The sequence below is a fragment of the Bos javanicus genome, chromosome 3 (assembly GCF_032452875.1).
Source record: "Bos javanicus breed banteng chromosome 3, ARS-OSU_banteng_1.0, whole genome shotgun sequence".
Classification (NCBI taxonomy): domain Eukaryota; kingdom Metazoa; phylum Chordata; class Mammalia; order Artiodactyla; family Bovidae; genus Bos; species Bos javanicus.
Window position 1 is genome coordinate 32,295,292 of NC_083870.1, and position 25,713 is coordinate 32,321,004.

Consider the following 25,713-nt stretch of genomic DNA (forward strand, 5'->3'; position numbering starts at 1 on the left):
ACCTAGATGGGTGGCATGGGAGGGGTGGAAGAAAAGTCCAAGAGGGAGGGGATATACAGAGAAGCCTGGCAGGCTACAGTCCATAGGGTCATGCAGAGTCAGACATGACTGAAGCGACTTAGTACAACACAACACATAGCTGATCACTTTGTTGTACAGCAGAAACTAACACAACATCGTAAAGCAACTATACTCCAATAAAGAATAAATGAAAGGAAGAGTAGATAGAGTTTACACCAACCTTTTAACTTTCTGGTGGGAGCCCAGCCAGTGCCACTTGTTGCAAGTTCCCTCAGTAAATAGAGTCATATTTCAATATCACCATAATGTTGAGGGTCAGATTCTAGTAAAGCATTTTACTTTGGGAGGCACCATGTTATATGCATTAGGAACTTCAGTTTCAAGATAAAATTTTCCACTCCAATAGTAACTTTTATCTGGGATCTCGGCTGAAAAAATGAAACTTGTTTAGATCAGAAAATGTGCTTTACATGTACAAGCAAATCAGCTTCAGGTTCTGCCAGATTTTTTTTTTTAATTTTTATTAAAAATTTTTTTTAAATTTAATTTTATTTATTTTAATTAGAGGCTAATTACTTTACAATATTGTATTGGTTTTGCCATACATCAACATGAATCTGCCACGGGTGTACAGGTGTTCCCAATCCTGAACTCCCCTCCCACCTCCCTCCCCATACCATCCCTCTGGGTCATCCCAGTGCACCAGCCCCAAGCTTCCTGTATCCTGCATCAAACCTGGACTGGCGATTCATTTCTTATATGATATTATACATGTTTCAATGCCATGCTCCCAAATCATCCCCCCCTCCCTCTCCCACAGAGCCCAATCTTTAACAAGCAATTTGTCTCTCACAAAAAGCCCTCTGATTAGGTCAGAAACTGCCTGATGTACAGGCCTGTGACCATTATTCAATGTCAACTTGCCTGGCAGAGTTAGCATTAATTCTACCTTTGACCTTGGCACCTGAGATGCAGACTCTGCCCAGCACCATCCCTGGGCCCAGTAGATTCCTCATAGCAAGACCAATTTGGGTTTCATTTGTGTAGTTATTTTTACAAATTATAGTAAGATGTAATATACAAATTACCATTTTAATCATTTTTAAGTTGGCGATTAGGTGGCATTAAGTACTTTCACATTATTGTACAACATCAGCACCATCCATCATCCCAAATTGGAACTCTGTAATCATTAAACAACAATTCTTTCCTCCAAGATCTTGGCAACCAACCTTGTACTTTCAGGTTTGTGGGTTTGACTGTTCTAGGTACCTCATATGAGTAGAATCACACTGTGTTTGTCCTATGTGACTGGATTGTCATTTGATTTTATAAGGTTAGGGTTTGCTCCTCAAAGTGTGGGACCAGCAGCACTGGTATCACCTGGAACTTGTGAGAAGGGCAGAATGTTCAGATCTCTTAAATCATAATTTATACTTTCCCGGTGACTAGTGACTGTTGAAAGTTGAGAAGCACTGACTTTGATTATCCTTTGAGAATTCTAACTGGCTCAGGAAGCAGGCAGGGAAGTGTCCAGCCATTCACAAGTGAGCCACTCTGATGTGTCAGGAGCTTTTGAGGATTGTGATGTGTGGTAGTGAGCAAGACAGATGTGGTCAGCCCAGTCTCCAGCAGCTTAGTTTAGAGAGAAAGAGATCAGATCAGATCAGATCAGTTACTCAGTCGTGTCCGACTCTTCATGACCCCATGAATCGCAGCACGCCAGGCCTCCCTGTCCATCACCAACTCCTGGAGTTCACTGAGACTCAAGTCCATTGAGTCAGTGATGCCATCCAACCATCTCATCCTCTGTCGTCCCATTCTCCTCTTGCCCCCAATCCCTCCCAGCATCAGAGTCTTTTCCAATGAGTCAACTCTTCGTGTGAGGTGGCCAAAGTACTGGAGTTTCAGCTTTAGCATCATTCCTTCCAAAGAAATCTCAGGGCTGATCTCCTTTAGCTGGACTGGTTGGATCTCCTTGCAGTCCAAGGGACTCTCAAGAGTCTTCTCCAACACCACAGTTCAAAAGCATCAATTCTTCGGTGCTCAGCCTTCTTCGCAGTCCAACTCTCACATCCATACATGACCACAGGAAAAACCATAGCCTTGACTAGACGAACCTTTGTTGGCAAAGTAAAGTCTCTGCTTTAGAATATGCTATCTAGGTTGGTCATAACATTCCTTCCAAGGAGTAAGCGTCTTTTAATTTCATGGCTGCAATCACTATCTGCAGTGATTTTGAAGCCCCAAAAGATAAAGTCTGACACTGTTTCCACTGTTTCTCCATCTATTTGCCATGAAGTGGTGGGACCAGATGCCATGATCTTCGTTTTCTGAATGTTGAGCTTTAAGCCCACTCTTTCACTCTCCTCTTTCACTTTCATCAAGAGGCTTTTGGTTCCTTTTCACTTTCTGCCATAAGGGTGGTGTCATCTTCATATCTGAGGTTATTGATATTTCTCCTGGAAATCTTGATACCAGCTTGTGCTTCTTCCAGCCCAGTGTTTCTCATGATGTACTCTGCATAGAAGTTAAATAAGCAGGGTGACAATATACAGCCTTGACGTACTCCTTTTCCTATTTGGAACCAGTCTGTTGTTCCATGTCCAGTTCTAACTGTTGCTTCCTGACCTGCATACAGGTTTCTCAAGAGGCAGGTCAGGTGGCCTGGTATGCCCATCTCTTTCAGAATTTTCCACAGTTGATTGTGATCCACACAGTCAAAGGCTTTGGCATAGTTGATAAAGCAGAAATAGATGCTTTTCTGGAACTCTCTTGCTTTTTCAATGATCCAGTGGATGTTGGCAATTTGGTCTCTGGTTCCTCTACCTTTTCTAAAACCAGCTTGAACATCTGGAAGTTCACAGTTCACATATTGCTGAAGCCTGGCTTGGAGAATTTTGAGCATTACTTTACTAGCATCTGAGATGAGTGAAATTGTGCAGTAGTTTGAGCATTCTTTGGCATTGCCTTTCTTTGGGATTGGAATGAAAACTGACCTTTTCCTGTCCTGTGGCCACTGCTGAGTTTTCCAAATTTGCTGCCATATTGAGTGCAGCACTTTCACAGCATCATCTTTCAGGATTTGAAATAGCTCCACTGGAATTCCATCACCTCCACTAACTTTGTTCATAGTGATGCTTTCTATCAATAATCACCTTCAATGTAAATGGGTTGAATGCCCCAACCAAAAGACAAAGACTGGCTGAATGGATACAAAAATAAGACCCCTATGTATGTTGTCTACAAGAGACCCACCTCAAAACAAGGGACACATACAGACTGAAAACGAAGGGCTGGAAAAAAATATTCCACGCAAAGAGAGCAATAGAAAACAGGTGTAGCAATACTCATATCAGATAAAATAGACTTTAAAATAAAGGCTGTGAAAAGAGACCAAGAAGGACACTACATAATGATCAAAGGATCAAGCCAAGAAGAAGATATAACAATTATAAATATATATGCACCCAACATGGGAGCACCACAATATGTAAGGCAAATGCTAACAAGTATGATAGGGGAAATTAACAATAACACAATAGACTTTAATATTCACATCTATGGATAGATCAACTAAACAGAAAATTAACAAGGAAACACAAACTTTAAATGATACAATGGACCAGTTAAACCTAATTGATATCTATAGGACATTTCATCTCAAAACAATGAATTTCACCTTTTTCTCCAGCGCACATGGAACCTTCTCCAGGATAGATCACATCCTGGGCCATAAATCTAGCCTTGGTAAATTAAAAAAAACTGACATCATTCCAAGCATCTTTTCTGACCACAATGCAGTAAGATTAGATCTCAATTACAGGAGAAAAACTATAAAAAATTCCAACATATGGAGGCTGAACAACATGCTTCTGAATAAGCAACAAATCACAGAATAAATCAAAAAAGAAATAAAAATATGCATAGAAATGAATGAAAATGAAAACACAGCAACCCAAAACCTATTAGATTCAGTAAAAGCAGTGCTAAGGGGAACGTTCATAGCAATACAGGCTTACCTCAAGAAACAATAAAAAAGTCAAATAAATAACCTAACTCTACACCTAAATCAACTAGAAAAGGAAGAAATGAAGTACCCCAGGGGTAGTAGAAGGAAAGAAATCATAAAAATTAGGCCAGAAATAAATGCAGAGAAACAAAAGAGACCATAGTAAAAATCAACAAAGCTAAAAGCTGGTTCTTTGAGAAGATAAATAAAATTGACAAACCATTAGCCAGACTCATCAAGAAACAAAGGGAGAAGAATTAAACCAACAAAATTCAAAATGAAAATGGAGAAATCACAACAGACAACACAGAAATACAAAGGATCATAAGAGACTAGTATCAACAATTATATGCCAATAAAATGGACAACGTGGAAGAAATGGACAAATTCTTAGAAAAGTATAACTTTCCAAAACTGAACCAGGAAGAAATAGAAAATCTTAACAGGTGCATCACAATCAGAAATCTTCCAGCAAACAAAAGTCCAGGACCCGACGGCTTCACAGCTGAGTTCTACCAAAAATTTAGAGAAGAGCTAACACCTATCCTACTCAAACTCTTCCAGAAAATTGCAGAGGAAGGTAAACTTCCAAACTCATTCTATGAGGCCACCATTACCCTAATACCAAAACCAGACAAAGATGCCACAAAAAAAGAAAACTACAAGGCAATATCACTGATGAACATAGATGCAAAAATCCTTAACAAAATTCTAGCAAACAGAATCCAACAACATATTAAAAAGATCATGATCAAGTGGGCTTTATCCCAGGGATGCAAGGATTCTTCAATATCCACAAATGAATCATGTAATACACCACATTAACATTAAACATTAAACACCACATAAAACATTAACATTATTATTGAAATATAAAAATCATTTGATTATCTCAATAGATGCAGAGAAAGCCTTAGACAAAATTCAATATCCATTTATGATAAAAACCCTCCAGAAAGCAGGGATAGAAGGAACATACCTCAACATAATAAAAGCGATATATGACAAACCCACAGCAAACATTATCCTCAATGGTGAAAAATTGAAAGCATTTCCCCTAAAGTCAGGAGCAAGGCAAGGGTGCCCACTTTCACCATTACTATTCAACATAGTTTTGGAAGTTTTGGCCACAGAAATCAGAGCAGAAAAAGAAATAGAAGGAATCCAGACTGGAAATGAAGAAGTAAAACTCTCCCTGTTTGCAGATGACACGATCCTCTACATAGAAAATCGTAAAGACTCCACCAGAAAATTACTAGAGCTTATCAATGAATATAGTAAAGTTGCAGGATATAAAATTAACACAGAAATACCTTGCATTCCTATACACTAACAATGAGAAAACAGAAAGAGAAATTAAGGAAACAATTCCATTCACCATTACAACAAAAAGAATAAAATACTTAGGAATAAATCTACCTAAAGAAACAAAAGACCTATATATAGAAAACTATAAAACACTCATGAAAGAAATCAAAGAGAACACAAATAGATGGAGAAATATACCATGTTCATGGATCAGAAGAATCAATATAGTGAATATGAGTATACTACCCAAAGCAATCTATAGATTCAATGCAATCCCTATCAACTACCAATGGTATTTTTCACAGAACTAGAACAAATAATTTCACAATTTGTATGGAAATACAAAAAAACCTAGAATATCCAAAGCAATCTTGAGAAAGAAGAATGGAACTGGAGGAACAGGAGGAACTGCCTGACTTCAGGCTATACTACAAAGCAACTGGTCAAGAAGACAGTATGGTACTAGCACAAAGACAGAGATATAGATCAATGGAATAAAATAGAAAGCCCAGAGATAAATCCACAAACCTATGGACACCTTATCTTTGACAAAGGAGGCAAGAATATACAATGGAGAAGACAGTCTCTTTAACAAGTGGTGCTGGGAAATCTGGTCAACCACTTGTAAAAGAACAGTATACTAATGCATATATATGGAATTTAGAAAGATGGTAACAATAACCCTGTGTACGAGACAGCAAAGAGACACCGATGTATAGATCAGTCTTATGGACTCTGTGGGAGAGGGAGAGGGTGGGGAGATTTGGGAGAATAACATTGAAACATGTATAATATCATGTATGAAACGAGTCGCCAGTCCAGGTTCGATGCATGGTACTGGATGCTTGGGGCTGGTGCACTGGGACGACCCAGAGGGAGCGGAGGGGAGGGAGGAGGGTGGAGGGTTCAGGATGGGGAACGCGGGTATACCTGTGGCAGATTCATTTCAATATTTGGCAAAACTAATACAATATTGTAAAGTTTAAAAATAAAATAAAAAAGAAAAAGAATGAAACTAGAACACTTTCTAACACCATACACAAAAATAAACTCAAAATGGATTAAAGATCTAAATGTAAGACCAGAAACTATAAAACTCCTAGAGGAAAATATAGGCAAAACACTCTCCAACATAAATCACAGCAGGATCCTCTATGACCCACCTCCCAGAGTAATGGAAATAAAAGCAAAAAATAAACAAATGGAACTTAATTAAACTTAAAAGCTTTTGCACAACGAAGGAAACTATAAGCAAGGTGAAAAGACAGCCTTCAGAATGGGAGAAAATAATAGCAAATGAAGCAACTGGCAAAGAATTAATCTCCAAAATTTACAAGCAACTCCTGCAGCTCAATTCCAGGAAAATAAACGACCCAATCAAAAAATGGGCCAAAGAACTTCCTCAAAGAAGACATACAGATGGCTAACAAACACATGAAAAGATGCTCAACACCACTCATTATCAGTTCAGTTCAGTCGCTCAGTCGTGTCCGACTCCTTGTGACCCCATGAATCACAGCACGCCAGTGAAATGCAAATCAAAACCACAATGAGGTATCATCTTATGCTGGTCAGAATAGCTGCTATCCAAAAGTCTACAAGCAGTAAATGCTGGAGAGGGTGTGGAGAAAAGGGAACCCTCTTACACTGTTGGTGGGAATGCAAACTAGTACAGCCACTATGGAGAAAAGTGTGGAGATTCCTTAAAAAACTGGAAACAGACCTGCCATATGACCCAGCAATCCCACTGCTGGGCATACACACCGAGGAAACCAGAATTGAAAGAGACACGTGTACCCCAATGTTCATTGCAGCACTGTTTATAATAGCCAGAACAAGGAAGCAATCTAGATGTCCATCAGCAGACGAATGGATAGGAAAGCTGTGGTACATATACAGAATGATGTATATGTGAATATATGAAACATAATGATGGGAATATTCAGTTCAGTTCAGTTCAGTTGCTCAGTTGTGTCCGACTCTTTGCGACCCCATGAATTGCAGCATGCCAGGCCTCCCTGTCCAGCACCAACTCCCAGAGTTCACTCAAACTCATGTCCATCAAGGCGGTGATGCCATCCAGCCATCTCATCCCCTGTCGTCCCCTATTCCTCCTGCCCCCAATCCCTCCCAGCATCAGGGTCTTTTCCAATGAGTCAGCTCTTCGCATGAGGTGGCCAAAGTATTGGAGTTTCAGCTTCAGCATCAGTCCTTCCAGTGAACACCCAGGACTGATCTCCTTTAGGATGGACTGGTTGGATCTCCTTGCAGTCCAAGGGACTCTCAAGAGTCTTCTCCAACACCACAATTCAAAAGCATCAATTCTTCGGCACTCAGCTTTCTTCACAGTCCAACTCTCACATCCATACATGACCACTGGAAGAACCATAGCCTTGACTAGATGGACCTTTGTTGGCAAGGTAATATCTCTGCTTTTCAATATGCTATCTAGGTTGGTCATAACTTTCCTTCCAAGGAGTAAGCATCTTTTAATTTCATGGCTGCAGTCACCATCTGCAGTGATTTTGGAACCCCCCAAAATAAAGTCTGACACTGTTTCCACTGTTTCCCCATCTATTTCCCATGAAGTGATGGGACCAGATGCCATGATCTTCATTTTCTGAATGTTGAGCTTTAAGCCAACTTTTTCACTCTCCTCTTTCACTTTCATCAAGAGGCTCTTTAGTTCCTCTTCACTTTCTGCCATAAGGGTTGTGTCATCTGCATATCTGAGGTTATTGATATTTCTCCCGGCAATCTTGATGCCAGCTTGTGCTTCTTTCAGCCCAGCGTGTCTCATGATGTACTCTGCATAGAAGTTAAATAAACAGGGTGACAATATACAGCCTTGATATACTCCTTGTCCTATTTGGAACCTATTTGCCATTAAAAAGAATATATTTGAATCAGTTGGAATGAGGTGGATGAAACTGGAGCCTATTATACGAGTGAAGTAAGCCAGAAAGAAAAACACCAATACAGTATACTAATGCATATATATGGAATTTAGAAAGATGGTAACAATAACCCTGTAAGCAAGACAGCAAAAGAAACACAGATGTATTGAACAGTCTTTTGAACTCTGTGGGAGAGGGCAAGGGCATGATGATATGGGAGAATGGCATTGAAACATGTAAATTATCATATGTGAAATGAATCGCCAGTCCAGGTTCAATGCATGATACAGGGTGCTCGGAGCTGGTGCACTGGGATGACCCAGAGGGATGGGATGGAGAGGGAGGTGGGAGGGGGTTCAGGATGGGGAACACATGTACACCCATGGCAGATTCAAGTCAATGTATCACAAACCAATACAATATTGTAAAGTAAAATAAATAAATAAATAAATTTAAAAAATAATAATAATAAAAAAGAAATGAGCACCAAACACACACACACACACACACACACACACACACACAGATATAGAACAGTCTTTTGGATTCTGTGGGAGAAGGCAAGGGTGGGATGATCTGAGCACTGAAACATGTATATTCTCATATGTGAAACATATCGCCAGTCCAGGTTCGATGCATGAGACAGGGTGCTCAAGGCTGGTGCACTGGGATGATCCAGAGGGATGGGATAGGGAGGGAGGTGGGAGAGGGGGCTCAGGATGGGGAACACATGTACACCCATGGCCGATTCATGTCAGTGTATGGCAAAAAGCACTACAATATTGTAAAGTAATTAGCCTCCAATTAAAATAAATTAAAAAAGAAACAGTTGTTTAATTAAAAATCTAAGGTAATAAGAGGTAAGTATATATACGATCTCAGGTTTGTGATAGAATTAAAAGAACAACAATGAAAACAACTCAAGTTTAACCAGGATATTTCACCTTTTTGATTATTCATTATCAATACTGGGTAATTCTTTGTTATGAGGGGCTGTCTTGTGCAATGTAGGATGTTTAGCAGCATCCCTGGCTTTTATCTGTCTTGTACTAGTACCACCCCTGCCTCCACTGTGACAATGAAAAATGTCTCCAGACATTGCCATATGTCCGATGGGGGGCAGAGTATTGCCCAGTTGAAAGTTGCTTGCTTAAAAGGTAAAGAAAGAGGCCATTCAATGGATAACAATGTGTATTAACATGTTTATATATCTCTCAATAATGGTCATTTAGTTAGCTGAGATTTGCCTGTTGTTTTTTGTTGCTATTGTTGTTGCAAATAAACCTGCAGTGAACATACTTTCTTTGTATAATTGGGCAGATATCTCTGCATGGCAAATTTCTTAAAGGGAAGTTGCTGGGTAATAGGATTGTGGTGTTCTCAAAATGACTTCTGAGGAGATTGAATAATTTTCACCTTTACTACTTTATTAAAATATTTCTTTTTGAGTTGCCTCAATTTTTACACTTTAATATATGAAATCATGGGATTTGGGGGTAGTATACATTTTTTAATACACATTAAAATAAATGCATAAATGTGAAAATAAAAAATCATAATACACAGCCAAAAATCATCTTTTATATTAAATACTGGGAAACAACACTCTAGTCTATCTCCTTCATTTTAGAGACATGGTAAACCTCTCCAAGTTTATACTGATCTGTAGTCAGTTCTCTTTGTGTTCTTATGTTAGTCAACCAGTTGCTTTTGTTCAAATCAAACTTCTCCATTTCTTCCACATGAGAATCGTGAAAATTTTGGTCAAATGCTTTGTTAAACGCAAAGCCTTTTGCCTCTGTGATCTTGCCCTCATTTAGTGGAGTGCTATAGAATATGGGAGGGGCTGTTTGCTGTGGAATTTCTTCAGCAGGTCAACTAAAAGACATTTGTACGTGTCTTTTCTCATTTTATGAGAACAGGCTAAGCATTAGGAAGGAGTGTTTTCTAAGTATCTGATGGGTGTGTAAAAATACAAAGCAGTGGTTGTCTTTTGACAGCAAGAACTCAAGGAGGAGGATTGGGAGTGACCGGAGCGACATGGCACACTGGTTTTCAACATAGCCCAGTGTTTCGCTGTTCATCATCTGCTACACACGGAGCTTTAGTTGCCCACTCTTTGGCACAGTCACCCCTGAATGAAGCAAGGGTCACTCCTGGGCATCCGTTGTTATATCTTGCCATTCTTCTCAGTATCATCAGTCACTTTTGAAGGTATGGGACAGGCAGGTCTGGGATAGGAGTCCAGAGCACTGACCCAGGTACAGATGAAGGAGGTTCAGCTGGCCAACAGATTTGTCTCTGTGATGGGCACAGCATTAACAACCAGCCCCCTTGGCAGGAGAAGAGAACAAACCTTGGGTGGAAGAGAACAAACCTTGTGGGAAATCTCAGTGATGCAGAGTCTGGGTGGCAGGAGGTGGGGTGAGAGAAGGCTCAGAAGCAGAGAGAGGCAAGCACTCACATCAGGGAGGTCTTAAAAGGCAGGCAGTTAAGCCCCAGGAGCTTGGCAAGAATGAGTCAGGATCCAGGCCCCAGAAACCAAGTGTGGTACCTACAGTTTATAAACCAGGAAGAGAAATCAAAGCAGAGACCTAGAAACAAGACTTAGGGCACAAGGGCTAGGAACTGGGAAGCAAATAAGAGATTGGTCATTAGAGTTAGAAACCACACTAGGGGTGATCTAACCAATGGTGTGAGTTGTTGCCAAACATGATCCAGTGTTGCATTCAGGAATCTCTTGATTCAGGTTCCCATTAACCCAAGGTATGGAAGGTGGCATTGAGCATGCAGTTGGACCTAATGATACTACAGAGCAGGTATTGGATCCCAAGGTTTTTTGGAAACAAAACTCATGTATCTCCCACTGCACTTAATCCAAGAGACTAAGATAGAGACATGCTTTAACTCTGGGAGATGTGATCCATGTGTTCACTATACTAGAGGTTCCTTGAGCAGAAACTGGTGTCTATCAGGGCCTGTTTGCATGTGCTTAGTCATGTCTGACTCTTTGTGACCCATGGACTGTAGCCCTCCAGGTTCCTCTGCCCATGGGATTCTCCAGGCAAGAAATACTGGAGTGGGTTGCCATTTCTTTCTCCAGGGGATCTTCCTGATCCAGGGATCAAACCCTCATCTCTTTCATCTCCTGAATTGGCAGATGGATTCTTTATGACTTGCACTCTGTGGGAAGCCCGTCAGGGCCTGGCCTATGCTCAATGAAATATTCATTGAATACAAAAAGGAAGACAAGGAGAGATGAACAAATGGAGACACAGCCTCTGCTGGGTAGAGTATTCCTTCAGGCTTTCCCAGGTTTCAGTGAAATATTTTTACTCTAAACATTCTATACCACTTATTGTTTTTGTTCCATGATACCAAACAACTTACTGATACAAGTTACACTTTCCTGGTGTTCATACTAGAAATGAAGCAAATTAAACCACTAGTCATTGTTATTTCCCAGTGGCATTTATTTTATTGACATCTGATTAGTCCCTCCATTGTGTGTGGATTAAGTGAGCAGTCTGAATCTCTAAGAAGACAGGTGTATTGGATACACTGATAACAAAGTTTCTGTCCCTATGATGGAGGGTCACACTCTGAAATATGGGACCTACTCAAGGTTTGAGAACCTTGGTAGCAGAAAAGAAAACTGGTGGATCGTGCAAACATTTGCTTATATACTTATTTTATTTATCCTTCATATTATTATTGTGTTTTTAAAAAATTGACAATTAGGTGTCCAGAACTGCATTCATTATATTTCTTAGGTTTATGATACCTCTCATGACAGTGTCACCATTGGCTCATATATTGGCTCAAACATTATTGACTCATTCAAAAATTCAGATTTTTGTCTTCTCTTGAGAAACTGAAGAATCCTCCAAAGTATTGGTTCTATTTCACTGCAAGGCAAACATTAGTGGCACTAATGTTTGGCACTCAGAGTGCTGTCCCTGTTAATATTGATCTTTGATGTCTCCCAGCTGAGAGACTTCATGTTACCTGAAGTGTATCACTGGGCTTACATTGTTATTCTTTTTTGTAAACTTTTCATTTTATACTGGAGTATAGCTGATTAACAATGTTGTGATAGTTTCAGGTGCATAGTAAAGGGACTCAGCCATACATATCATGTATCCACTGTCCCCTAAATGCCCTTCCTGTCTAGGCTGTCACATAACATTGAGCAGAGTTCCCTGTGCTATACAGTAGGAGCACTGTTATTCTTCTAATCAATTGGAGTGTGAGCTATTCTATTGTGTCCACTTCACCAATTTACATTACCTGCCTGTCAGCACTTGAGTTTGAGAACCCTGATCTGGGGGCAAACTCTTGTCGCTTCTCTAATAACTGCTATCTTTCACTGAGCCCTTGTTGTTGTTCAGTTGCTCTGTTGTGTCTGACTCTTTGTGACCCCATGGACTGCAGGACACCAAGCTTCCCTGTCCTTCACTATGTCCCGGAGTTTGCTCAAACTTACGTCCATTGAGTAGGTGATACCATCCAACCATCTCATCTTCTTTCACCCTCTTCTCCTCCTGCCCTCAACTTTCCCAGCATTAGGGTCTTTTCCAATGAGTAGGATCTTTGCATCAGGTGGCAAAAGTATTGGAGCTTCAGCTTCAGCATCAGTCCTTCTAGTGAATATTCAGGGTTGATTTCCTTTAGGATTGACTGGTTTGGTCTCCTTGCAGCCCAAGGGACTCTCAAGAGTCTTCTCCAGCACCACACTTCAAAGCACTGAACTAAGTTTTTCACATGCTATGTCTTTAATCAGTATAAAATGCTATGAGGTAAGTTCAAGTGTTATCTCCATTTTACAAGTGTAGAAACTAAAGCTCAAAGAGCTAAGTAACTGGCCCCAGATGCTAAAACTAATTTTTGACACTGGGATTCAAACTTTGCCCTTCCTGAGTCCATAGTTGGGAATTTTTAGCTTTACATTACACAATTTTCCTAACCACTAATATAACAACAGAATCACTGCTGCCCTTCAGTGTTTCTTCCTTGTACTCAGTCCATGTGGGTCTGAATTCCAGGAAGAGGGGCTGAACATGGCCCTGCCCTCACTAGGGCCAGTCACGGATACCTCCTCTGTGCCAGTGTCAGAGGGAGTTGTTGCTTTGTTGGATCTCAGAGCTATGGCTCTGCTGGGTGGGAGGACAGAAGATGCTGGGGTCACTGTGACTTTGGGGCAGCCATGCATTAATCACTGTCCCTGGTTTTGTGTGTGTGTGTGGCTGGATTGTCCCAGTGCTGTCCCACAGTTGTACCTGGGGAATCTCATATAAAGGGGCTCCAGCCCTAGGCCTGCAGCAGTCAGACCACAGAGATGGGGAAGCTGCTACTGTGGGTTGGTGAGTGTGGTGGGTCCCACCCCTCAAATGTCTCTTAGTTCAGGAGGTGCTGGGCTTCATCAGCTTATTGTCTCTGTGGTACCCAAGAAGCATCCTGGGCCTCAGGGGCCTGGATTAGGTAGAGGTGGACAGGACAGAGTGAAAGGAGAAGTGATCAGAGCAATGGTTCTCACTGGCTGCAATTAAGTGTTTTTATGCCTGGCCTCCACTTCAGACCCATTGATCAGAATGTCGGTGGGAGGAGCCAGGAAATCACTATGTTTACATACCTTCCAAGGTTGAGAACCACTGGCCCGGAACCTTTGCTGGGACTTCTCAGTGTCATGGTCATCCCAAAGCCTGTGTGTCTACATGTAGGGTATATTGGAGTGGAAAGGAGCTTAGATAGATCTGGCTTCACCCACTCAGTGTAGAGAAGAGGAAGGAGGAAAGGGTGTGTGTGTCTGCATTTGTGGGAACTGGAGGGTGAGCTGAGGTGTGTGTGTGAATCTGCATGTGTTTCTTCCTTCGTCTCCTGCAGGGCTGCTCCTTGTGCTGAAACACCATGATGGTGAGGAAACGTCCTCTCCAGAGCCAGGGAGAGTGTCCACTGAGAACTGCTCCAAGTCCAGTGTCCCCTGTGCCCGCCTTGGCTCTGCGTCGAGGATCATTGACCCAAATTGGCTCAACGGCGGATTCTCAGTCACTGTTGGGTCTTCTCTGTGCCAGGATCCATACTCTTGGATCCATTCTGACCAGGGTTTCAGGAGGTGTTCTTTCCCCGGGGGACCCCAGCAGTGGGGGAAGGACCTGCCCTCCTTGTAGCTCTGGAGTGTGTATGTGTGAGGGAGCAGTTACAGTAGCCTAGCCTCTCGGGCAGTGTCAACACTGCTCTGTGGATGCTGAGCTCCATCCCCACTTGGTTTCTATCAATAATGTCTGCTGTCCCCTGCCAGGTGCTGCCCACAAGCTGGTGTGTTATTTCACCAACTGGGCATTCAGTCGGCCCGGCCCTGCCTCAATCCTGCCCCGGGATCTGGACCCGTTTCTCTGCACCCACCTGGTATTTGCTTTTGCCTCTATGAATAACAACCAGATTGTTCCTAAGGATCCCCTGGATGAGAAAATCCTCTACCCAGAGTTCAACAAGCTCAAGGAGAGGTGTGTTCACTGTGTCTGTGGGGCTGTATTTTACAGGTAAAGAGGAGTAAGTCTTTTCTTCTGTTAGTTGTCACCTTTCCTCTGATCCTTGGGTCCCTCCTTCTGTCAAGGGCTCTCTGTAGTGTCCCTGCTCTGGGAGTTCCCCGTTGATCAGCACTTTGAGCTCGTCCTTGCCTCCCTGCCCCTGTGGCTGCTGTGCCCCTGCCTAGGATATGCTCCTCTCTCTTCTCTGCCTTGCACCCCAACTCACCCTTCAAGCCCAGTGCTCAGGATTCTATTTTCAAATGCTTTGGAGAGAGCTGCATCTCACAAAAGCTTCACAAGTGCTAGTGTTTCATTATCATTTGTCACCTGCAAATGAACCCCAAGGGAAGGGCTGGTGTCTATGGTCTTTGTACACCAGTGGCTGGGTCAGCGCCCAGCAGAGAGCTGGTGCTCAGTGTTCTCTCTCCAGGCTTCCTGGGCTGTCCTCTGTGGGGAGTGGTCTGTCGCTGTGTGCATGGTTGTAGAAGGGCAGAGAAAATCCATGTCACTAGAGCACAGCCTCTGGAGAGGAGAGCAGGGAGCTTGTCCATCTGTTCACTGCTGTGTTTCAAGCACCTAAAGCAGTCAGAGGCACATATTAATTGCTCAGTAAATGTTTGTTGACCAAAAAAGTGAGTGAAGAGAAAATTTAGGCTGCCTTTTCTTTTCCTGGGAATGTCATGGGAGTGGGGAGTTTGGGGGGCTTAGACAGCCTGGGATCCTGGGTGTGATGATCTATATGTGGACTGGTTGCTGTCTCTTTTATCCTTCTTCCCCATCTTGGGCTCCACTTCTTTCTCCCTTAGGTTACTCCACCCGCTGCCTCCTTTCCCTCCCCCTCCTCCCATCTCCACTACTTCCCACTGTTCCCCAAATGACTGAATGAGAATCCAGCTCACCGACTCTGTCCCTCCTCACAGGAACAGAGGGCTGAAAACGCTGCTGTCTATTGGGGGGTGGAACTTCGGCACCTCGAGGTGAGTCTGTGCTATTGGGTCTTCTCTCTGGGGTAGGGTTGAGGTGATGGGTCAGGGGAGCAGGCCAGCTTTACACTCATTATCTCATGATTGCTAGGAGAAAGGATTACAAAGTGGCTGTTTGCATTCCAAATTTGTAGGAAAAAAGCATGAATGAGAGCTTTGGTAACCTACTGTATTTCACCCAGGTGTTCCTGAGAGATGATCAGCTAGGGATGATGATCAGGTAATGGAACCAAGCCTGCCAAAGTCTGAATCTGGTTAATCATTGCATGTAGGACTAGCCCCAAATTACTTAACGTTCAGCTTTACTATTCTAAAGATTTTCCAATAATGTCTTCACTATGGAAGAGAAAATACTAGAAAAAATGGAGAACAAACAGCTAATAAACAGAATAGCAAAGACTCTAGAACCCCTGGTCAGAGCCTGGCCCTCTTGTGCCATGTTATGAGGCCCATTAGCTCAGAGATCTTTCTGGAAATGCTGGCCTTTTGCTCATGTTCCCTCCCCTTATCTGTTTAGACAAAGAGTCAGTGCCTGGCCAGGGGTGAACATTTCAAAGGCAGAGCTGTTCTGAGCCACTGTCTCCACCCCAGGCTGAGTGTTGCTTCCATCTGGCAGGGGCAGGTGTGGTTTGCAAATCCTCCCTGGAGCCTGAAGTCCAGGGCTGGGAAGGGACTTAAGAAGGTTTGAGAGTTTTAAAGTTCCACCTTCCTTTCCTCAGTCACATATGAACCAAAGAGCCTTGCAGGGGAGTGGTTGGGGGGAGCATGGTTATGCAGAAAGCACTCCTGGCCTCGGCCCTGGTCCCCCTGCAGGTTCACCACGATGCTGTCCACGTTTTCCAACCGGGAAAGGTTCGTCAGTTCAGTGATCGCCCTCCTGAGGACACACGGCTTTGATGGTCTGGACCTCTTCTTCTTGTACCCTGGACTCAGAGGCAGCCCTGCGCGTGACCGCTGGACCTTTGTCTCCTTACTTGAAGTAAGGCCAGCTTTGTTGTTGTTGTCCAGTGGCTAAGTCATGTGCAACTCTTTTGCCACCCCATGGAGTTGCTGGCTTCCCTGTGCTTCATGATGAAAAGGCCAGCATGCTGCTGCTGCTGCTGCTAAGTCGCTTCAGTCATGTCCGACTCTGTGCGACCCCATAGATGGCAGCCCATGAGGCTTCCCTGCCCCTGGGATTCTCCAGGCAAGAACACTGGAGTGGGTTGCCATTTCCTTCTCCAATGCATGAAAGTGAAAAGTGAAAGTGAAGTCGCTCCGTCGTGTCCAACCCTTAGCGACCCCATGGACTACAGCCTACCAGGCTCCTCTGCCATGGGATTCTCCAGGCAAGAGTACCAGAGTGGGGTGCCATGGCCTTCTCCAAAATGCCAGCATGCCAGCTCCCAAATCCAAAAGTGATTCTGTTTTGACCATGTCTGGGCTCCAGGCACAGGAGGAGCCTAGGGCTGGGGGCAGGGCAGGAGAGTGGTCACAGAAGGTTCTTTTACTGCTGTCATCTGCAGGTATGGACAGAGGCTGCTGAGCAGGGGCCCCGTGGAGGTCTTTCCCTCCATCACCACTCGCCTGGCCCCAGCCCTCCAGCCTGAGTGACACTTTCTCCATGCATCTGCTGGACTCCCTCAGGCAGGCTGTCTGAATTCTGCTCCTGGGCCTGCAGCCAGCCCTCTGCCCAATGCCTTACTGCACTGGCTCACGTCCTCCTTTCTTGGGAACCTGTGGGCAGGGCCTGTGTCTGACTCTCCTGGCTCCAGGGGCTCTGTTATTGTGGAAGATTGTTTCCTGGATGACTCCTGCTTTCCCCAACTCGACTCTACTTTGTCCATTTCTCTCATATGCCTCTCTCTTCCCAGGAGCTCCTGCAGGCCTTCAAGAATGAGGCCCAGCTCACCATGCGTCCAAGGCTGCTGCTGTCTGCTGCCGTCTCTGGGGACCCCCATGTCGTCCAGAAAGCATATGATGCACACCTTCTGGGCAGGTGAGTGGGTGCTCCTCACCTGGTGAGGGGGGCACTGGAGGGAAGAAGGCATCTTGGGCTCAGAACCCAGAGGTGCCCAGCACTGTCCTGGAGCTTTGACTTCCTGCCCTGCTGTGAGAGCACCTGTGGGAAGTGGGCTAAAGCATGAATGTAGGTGGGGACAAGGATTATTCCTTATAGCCTGGACTTTCCTGAGGAGATCAGAGGGGAGTAATGGAGCATCTGGCCACACCACAGCATCCCTTTGGGTAGGTATCAGCATCGTCCATAGCTGGGCCTCAAGGAGTGAATCCAGGGGCTTGACCTCTGTTCTGCTGGAGTCCCCTGTGGGTGTGCACTGGGTGCCAGAGGGCTGGCATCAGAGACATGGGTGAGTTACCAACTACTGCCTCTGAAACAAAAATAGGAATGCCCAGTCAGGGCCCATTTTCAGAGCAGAGGTCTTCATGCCAAAGTCACAAAACCAGACGGAGGGAGCTCATATCTCTCTGGGCATGCCAGTTCTGGACTAATTCTATCAAAGTTCAAGAATCAAGTGTTTCCTGATGTTAAAAGTGAGGCAGATGCAACATACCTGAGATGATGCTATTGCTGTGTGTGATGACACTTAGGGAGAGTGGGTTCCGTGTGTCAGGAGAGAGGTGAGAGATCCAGTGAGCTGAGTTGGCTAGTGTTGGTCTTATAGCCAGGCAGGATTGAGGACTCCACCTTCATCCAGCTGGGTCACCTTAGCCAAATTAGGTAACTGCGTGAGTTTCAATTTTTTCATTTTAAAATGGGGACAATTATGGTAATTAGGACATTAACCAGATTAAAATTAAATTAGATAATCCATGTTAACCTCTACACTGTGACTTGGTAAGGCTCAATTACACTTCACCATCTGGAAAGCTTTCTGGAAGAGATGGGTTTCACCGGTTCCTCAAACAGTAGAAAGATGGATGCACTTTTATGCTGTCTGATTACACATGTCATTTATTCAGACCTCTGCTACACTTATATCAGCCTGAATGCCTTTGTTTCCTGTTCTGATCCCATCCACTCCCTTGGATACTCTCCGGAGGGCATAGGTCCTGACACACCACTGTCCCTCACCATCTGTGTGTTCCAGGGCAGGCTCTCACAAGCAGGGCATGGCTCAGGCAGTCCCTAGCCCCCATCTCAGTAGGCAGAGATGGCAGGGGTGTTGGGTGGCCGACGTTCAGCTAGTTAGCTAGTTGGTGTTGTGAAAGTCTAGCTAGCATGATCTTCATACCTCCTCTTCTTGCCCCTTACAGACTCCTGGATTTCATCAGCATCTTGTCTTACGACTTACATGGAAGCTGGGAAAAGGTCACAGGACACAATAGCCCTCTGTTCTCTCTGCCTGGAGACCCCAAATCTTCGGTAAGAAAAGGAAAGCTGTCAGGCAGCCCAGACATGCACCCCTGAGCCAGGCCAGTGGCTCTTGGTAACAAGGAGGGGTTGTGTTCTTCCTCCCTGCATGCATATGCCATGAATTACTGGCGACAGCTTGGGGTCCCCCCTGAGAAGCTCCTCATGGGGCTCCCCACCTATGGACGTACTTTTCACCTCCTCAAAGCCTCACAGAATGAGCTGAGGGCACAAGCTGTGGGACCAGCATCTCCAGGGAAGTACACCAAGCAAGCTGGCTTCTTGGCTTATTATGAGGTGACGGGAACCGGAACCTCTGTCTGTGAACCTCTGTCTGTGAGTTAGGGCTCCCCGACCCAAGCCCAGGGCCAAAGTAGGGACAAGGGACCAAGGCAAGACTGAGGGCTAGAGACAGGACAAGGAGGTGGTTTGCTGTGGTAAGGGACATCCAGTCTCTGGGATATTCTCTTTTCTTTTGGGGAAGTTATTTGAACCCTTTGTAAGAGGTGAGGGACTAGGTGAAGTCTGAATGGAGGGGGGCAGATATTTCACTCCCTAGAAGATTCTTAAATAATATTTAAGTCAATCCTGAATTACTATTTGGCCTAAATAAACATAATATTTGAAAGATATATATATATATATATTTTTCAAAAGTTCAAATATTTTCAAAAGTAAGAGAATAGTATAGCATCCTCTCATTCCCTGAAAAAGCCATGGACCCAGGGCAGATATTTCACCCCTTAGAAGATTCTTCGGAGAAGGCAATGGCACCCCAGTCCAGTACTCTTGCCTGGAAAATCCCATGAATGGAAGAGCCTGGTAGGCTGCAGTCCATGGGGTCGCTAAGAGTCAGACATGACTGAGCAACTTTACTTTCACTTTTCACTTTCATGCATTGGAGAAGGAAATGGCAACCCACTCCAGTGTTCTTGTCTGGAGAATCCCAGGGACGGGGGAGCCTGGTGGGCTGCCGTCTATTGGGTCACACAGAGTCGGACACGACTGAAGTGACTTAGCAGTAGCAGAAGATTCTTAAATGGCAGTTAAGTCAATCCTCACTTACTATATGTCCTAAATAAACATAATTAATATTTACCATATGTATATAATCAGACATATGCAAACGTAAAAGAATAGTATAACGTCCTCTCACTCCCTGATGCCCAAATGCCCTTCACCCAGCTTCAGTCATTAACCACTCATGGCCAGTCTTTTTTTTTTCTCTGCTCCTGACTCCTTCCTTCTCACTAGTCAATTATTTTGAGACAATTCTATGACATCCCCCATCACAGATTCTTTCTCCTCTACCTCGATTCCATGCCCGAATCCCCGTCTCAACAAAGCTTGCTGAGTGGGGGGAAGAGACATGGATCCAAGGGAATGTGGAACACAAGAGAAGACAGTAAGAGGCACCAGTGCATGACTGTAGGGTGTGGAGTTGGTGGATTTTGAGCAGAACTATGAAGCACAGTAAAATCCTGTTGGGTGGGCAGGACCTCCTAGGCAAAGAACAGCAGGCACCAGAGGGAGAGTTACATCTTTGCCTGAGGTGGTAATGGGGATGCTGGTGTCTCTCCAATCTCTGCACTGTGCCTGCTCCTGGAGATGTTTCCCTGCTAATCCATTGAAGCCTGATTATGAGTGATGACATAGTCAAGGGAGTGTAATGTTAATGAGGTTTTGATAACACCTTTAATGAACAAAAAAATAATAACTTCCATATTATCTTCTGCAGCCCAAATGGAACATTTCTATATCTTTGCAGCATACCGTCTCCAGCGCAGTGTTGGGTACCCAGTCTACAGTCAGTGGTTTTTTGATGTAGTAACCTAGTTCTCCCTGCCTTCCAGGTCTTTACATTTATTATAGATTCAAAAATTAGTTTGATAAATACCTGGATGGATCAGTTTATGTTGGTTTAATGAGCAAAGGAGATACTTGTTTATGAAGAGTCTTTGAGAAAGGTACAGGTTTGGTCTAGACTCAGGTTTGTTATGTAGTAGTTTGGTATTGACATTATTTACAAAGTCTAGTTTGATTTCTTAAAGGCTGCCACTCACTCCTTGGTTCTCTACCTGTTTATCCACCATGGATATTAGAGAAAGGAATAAGCAATAGTAAGAATTTATCCAAAATAGAGAGGAAGTCTTTACCCCTGGGTGTGAACAGTTTGTCTGTTGGTGCTTCTCTTCATGGAACTCCACACAGCTGATCACTGTTCTGATGCTCCTGCAGATTTGTTCCTTCATTGAGGGAATGAATAAACGCTGGATTGATGATCAGTACGTACCATATGCCTTCAAGGGGAAAGAGTGGGTTGGCTATGATGATGCCATCAGCTTTAGTTACAAGGTGGGAGCTTGCTCCTTTATCGCTCCAACATAGTTTCCCTCTGGCTTCTATGACATCCTTGTGTGTACAGTGTGTGTGTGTGTGTGTGTGTGTGTGTGCACTCATGTGCGCGTGCGTGCATGTGCCTATAAAACTGCCAGAGGGATGGGACGGGGAGGGAGGTGGGAGGGGGGTTCAGGATGGGGAACACATGTACACCCATGGTGGATTCATGTCAATGTATGGCAAAACCAGTACAATATTGTAAAGTAAAACTAAATAAAACTGAAAAAAAAAAAAACCTGACAGGTTAACTTGTTAGCCTAAAAGTAGGGAAAAAAAAAAGTCAGAATCTTCACAGTTTCCAACTTAGCAATAATTGGTTCCTCCTTATTTTACATTTGGGGAAATTAAACCCCAGAAAGAAGCCAATTGATTTGGCCAAGTCATGTATTTATTTGCATATGACAATCTTTTCCATCAGTCTTATAAGAGAACTCTGGTAAAGTAATAAGAAAATCTGGATTCAATGCTAAACAACTTCCATTTAGTTATATCTGAGGTTTTAATAATCATGGATAAAATGCTTCATTTTCTTTTATGTGTAAAAGGCATGATATTATCCATTCTATTCCTCTTTTATGGCATCACTATGTCATAAGATATGTTGAAATGATTTTTTTTTAAATAAAGCAATATCTCCAATTTAATATGATGATAATGGTGATTAGCAGGCCGGGGAACCAGACAATATTTAATATTTATGAACATGTACTATGTGCAAAATATTGCTCCAAATATCTTACATGTATGAATTTAAAAATCTTTTTAAAATTATGGCAAAATAGACATAACATAAAATTCACCATTTTATTCATTTTTTAGTCACCTTTCAGTAGCATTACAGAGAAGGCAATGGCACCCCACTCCAGTACTCTTGCCTGGAAAATCTCATGGATGGAGGAGCCTGGTAGGCTGTAGTCCATCGGGTCACTAAGAGTCGGACATGACTGAATGACTTCACATTCACTTTTCACTTTCATGCATTGGAGAAGGAAATGGCAACCCACTCCAGTGTTCTTGCCTGGAGAATCCCAGGGACAGAGGAGCCTGGTGGCTGCCATCTATGGGGTCGCATAGAGTTAGATATGACTGAATCGACTTAGCAGCAGCAGTAGTATTAAGTACATTCACATTGCTGTGCAGCTATCATATCTACCTCCAGAACTTTCTCCTCTTTCCAAACTGAAATGACTCCCCACTCTTTCCTCACTCAGCTCCTGGTAATCACCACTCTACCTTCCATCTGTATGAATTTGACTACTCTAAGCACCTCAATGAGTGGAATCATAGTATTCTTTTGTAATTGGCTTATTTCACTTAGCATTTTATCTTCCCCTTCCACCTATGTTGTAATATGTGCATATAGGAACTCTGGATCCTAAAAATGTTGGAAATTTTATCCATTTTTTTTTACATAGAAGGCAATTAAAACCCACAAGGCTTTTGTATCTTTTTTTTTTTTTTTGTATCTTTTTTATTTCAAGATCCCATAGCTAATAAGCAATAGAGGCTAGAGTCAAATACAGGCTACATGGCTAAGCATCCTACCATACTGCCTTCTGAGAGTCCTTCTGATTTTGCCATTGTACTCAGTCTGGAAGATGGCTAGTACAGCAGGTTGACTGACCACTGCTTTTTCAGGCATTTTTCATAAAGAGAGAGCATTTGGGGGGGCTATGGTGTGGACATTGGACCTGGATGATGTCACGGGCGCTTTCTGTGGCACTGGCCCTTTCCCCCTTGTCTACACATTGAATTATCTTCTGGTGAAGGATGGTGAGTAGCTATGACCTGGAAGCTGGGTTGGCAGTTGCAAAACCACTGGGTGGGTCCCTTCTGTGAGATTTAAAGGCTTTGTTGGGGCAAAATGACAATGAAAGAAGAGAATAAGCTTTGATGCCAGGCCAGTCTGCTTTCTAATCTTGGTTCTGATGCTTGCTCCATTTGACCTCTCTAAGCTTTGTTTTCCCATCTACAAAATGGGAATAATCCTTATACTCATGACATTATTATACACACTGGCAGTTAGGAGACGGAACCTGGCATGCTAAATCTGCAACATCCTTGGAGATGGTCTATAACCCCCATTTTGTGAGGATACCTGGACTCAGAAAGATAATACAGCTAGTCAGGGGTGGAAATGAAACTGCAACTTAATTATTTACAACATGCTTTCTAGGGCAACCTCCTTGCACTCAGCCTTGTTCCTTGTGCCTCCCAAGTAGGGGACACAAAAGGATTCTTTCTGAGGATTCCATAAGTTAGGAAATAGGCCTTGGGGTCCATGTCTTGTGCAAAGTGTGATGGCCAAAGTGAGGGGCTGAGCACAGAGAACTGACAGACCTGCTTGGGGTCACTCAACTGGAAATGTAACAAACCCACTGAGTGTCCATGTGTGCCTGGGATCATGTTGATATGTTTAAGTGGGGAAGCTGGGCTTCTGTGTGTGGAGACTTTATCTGTGTTGACAAGTGGGTGCATTCAGAAATCCTCTGCTTCTGGTTTGGGAACTGGTACTTCATCCCTGGAGCAGCTCTAGTTCTGCCAGTGACAGGATGGGAAGGAAGAGGTAGGAGTCTCACCCTCTTCTGTTGATTTCTTCTAGAGTTCGGCTCAACTCCTTCACCAAAATTGTGGTTTTCAACTGCTGTGAATTCTTCAATTGGCCCTGAAATGCCAACTATGACCAGGGATTTGACCACTAGTTTGGGTATTTTGCCCCCAGGAGGAGAGGCTGTGGCCACTGAGACCAAAGGAAAGTCTGCAACAATGGCCACAACCCCCAGAAGTGAGATTATGACCCCTACAAGGACCCCTATGACTTTTGAAAGGCACACTGCTGCTCCAGAAGGGAAGACTGAGAGCCCTGGAGAGAAGCCTGTGCTCCCTGTGGGCCATCTGGTGGGGAGCCCAGGAGGGATAGCCGTGGATCCCGTGCACCTTCAGATTGGACAGAAGGTCACACCCCCAGGAAGGAAGGCTGGAGTCCCTGAGAAGGTGACCACCCCCTCCGGAAAGATGACAGTCACCCCTGATGGGAGGGCTGAGACTCTGGAGAGGAGACTTTGACTTCTGAGGTGGACCCTGACCCCCTGGTGGGTTACTTTGGTCTTCAGACAGAAGCTGAAAAGTGGATGCTGCTCTCTGGCTCTGTCATCTCACCTCCTGGGACAACTCCTCTTGCTTTTGACAACCCCTTTGTTCCCACTGATGGACTCATTCTGTGGACTACTTGATAACCCTTCTAATGAGTCCTCTCTTTAAAGAAACTTGGAAAACTCTGCTGTGAATAAAAGATCCCAAAGTCTGTTGTGGGCAAAATCTGGGGGAAACCCTTATCTCTTCGTCTAGGTCCCCTGATAGAAGCTGCTTGTGCGCAGGGGCAAACAGGCCCCAGGTCATAGTGAGTTAATCTCTTCTTTCTCGAATAAACTAAAAGCATAAGAAGCCGTCTGAGTTATCTGAAGCTCTTTTCTTGAAATGACCAGTGATAATCAATTGTTATCTTCTTTCTTCCAAGATCACTTCCCCTTGCTATTTTTGGAAAGAGGGAATTTGTGTCTGTCCCACGCTGATGTTTTCCAGTGTTGATTACGTGTTTCTCTCTCTGCAATGAACACTGCTGACTTCACTGATGGTCAGAGCCAGAATCTCCTCTACGGAAGTTTTCCCTACTGCTGAAGGGGCCTGAGAGAAGGAGGAGGGAGTTGTCTCTTCTAGTTATATTCCCTACTTTGGAAAGTCTTAGATGTCTTTGGAAAGTCTGATAAAACACCTCCACCCCCACCTGTTCTCTCCATAAGGAGTGGTGGAGGGGAAGACAAAATCGACATACTTTGGTTATCTGCACACTTCTCCCAGGTCTATACTACACACTACATACCTACGGTTTATTTTCCTGAGCATGATTCACCCTTATAAGTCAGTATAGACATAGGTCCAACTTCTAGCCCTCCTTCCTGGGAAGCAATGATGATAGTGAGTGTCTGATCTACCATCAGTGTTACCTTTTCTTTTGGAAGTGCAGCCTCCAAGACTTGAAAATTAGGGTTCATTAAAATACCTATGGGAGGAGGCATTTATCATAAATGATAAAGCAGGTGAAGGCTGTATCCACACATGGGTGGGCACATGACCTTGGGACCACATTGCCACAGCATAAATCACAAATCAGTTAAGCTACAAAACAAATCAACCTCAAAACCAGTTTACAAAA

At 43.7% G+C, this 25,713-nt stretch overlaps 1 protein-coding gene across 1 annotated transcript; it reads left to right on the forward strand.

Annotated features, from left to right (window-relative positions):
* The first annotated feature begins 13,537 nt into the window (after nucleotides 1-13,537).
* On the forward strand, nucleotides 13,538-24,944 carry LOC133244106 (oviduct-specific glycoprotein-like). Its single transcript, XM_061410814.1, is given in 12 exon segments — nucleotides 13,538-13,601; nucleotides 14,122-14,151; nucleotides 14,537-14,741; nucleotides 15,686-15,742; nucleotides 16,562-16,727; nucleotides 17,602-17,726; nucleotides 19,004-19,112; nucleotides 19,212-19,397; nucleotides 21,339-21,455; nucleotides 23,139-23,160; nucleotides 23,163-23,273; nucleotides 24,103-24,944. Coding segments are annotated over 12 exon segments (1,617 nt in total). The 5' UTR covers nucleotides 13,538-13,576; the 3' UTR covers nucleotides 24,567-24,944.
* The last annotated feature ends 769 nt before the right edge of the window (nucleotides 24,945-25,713 follow it).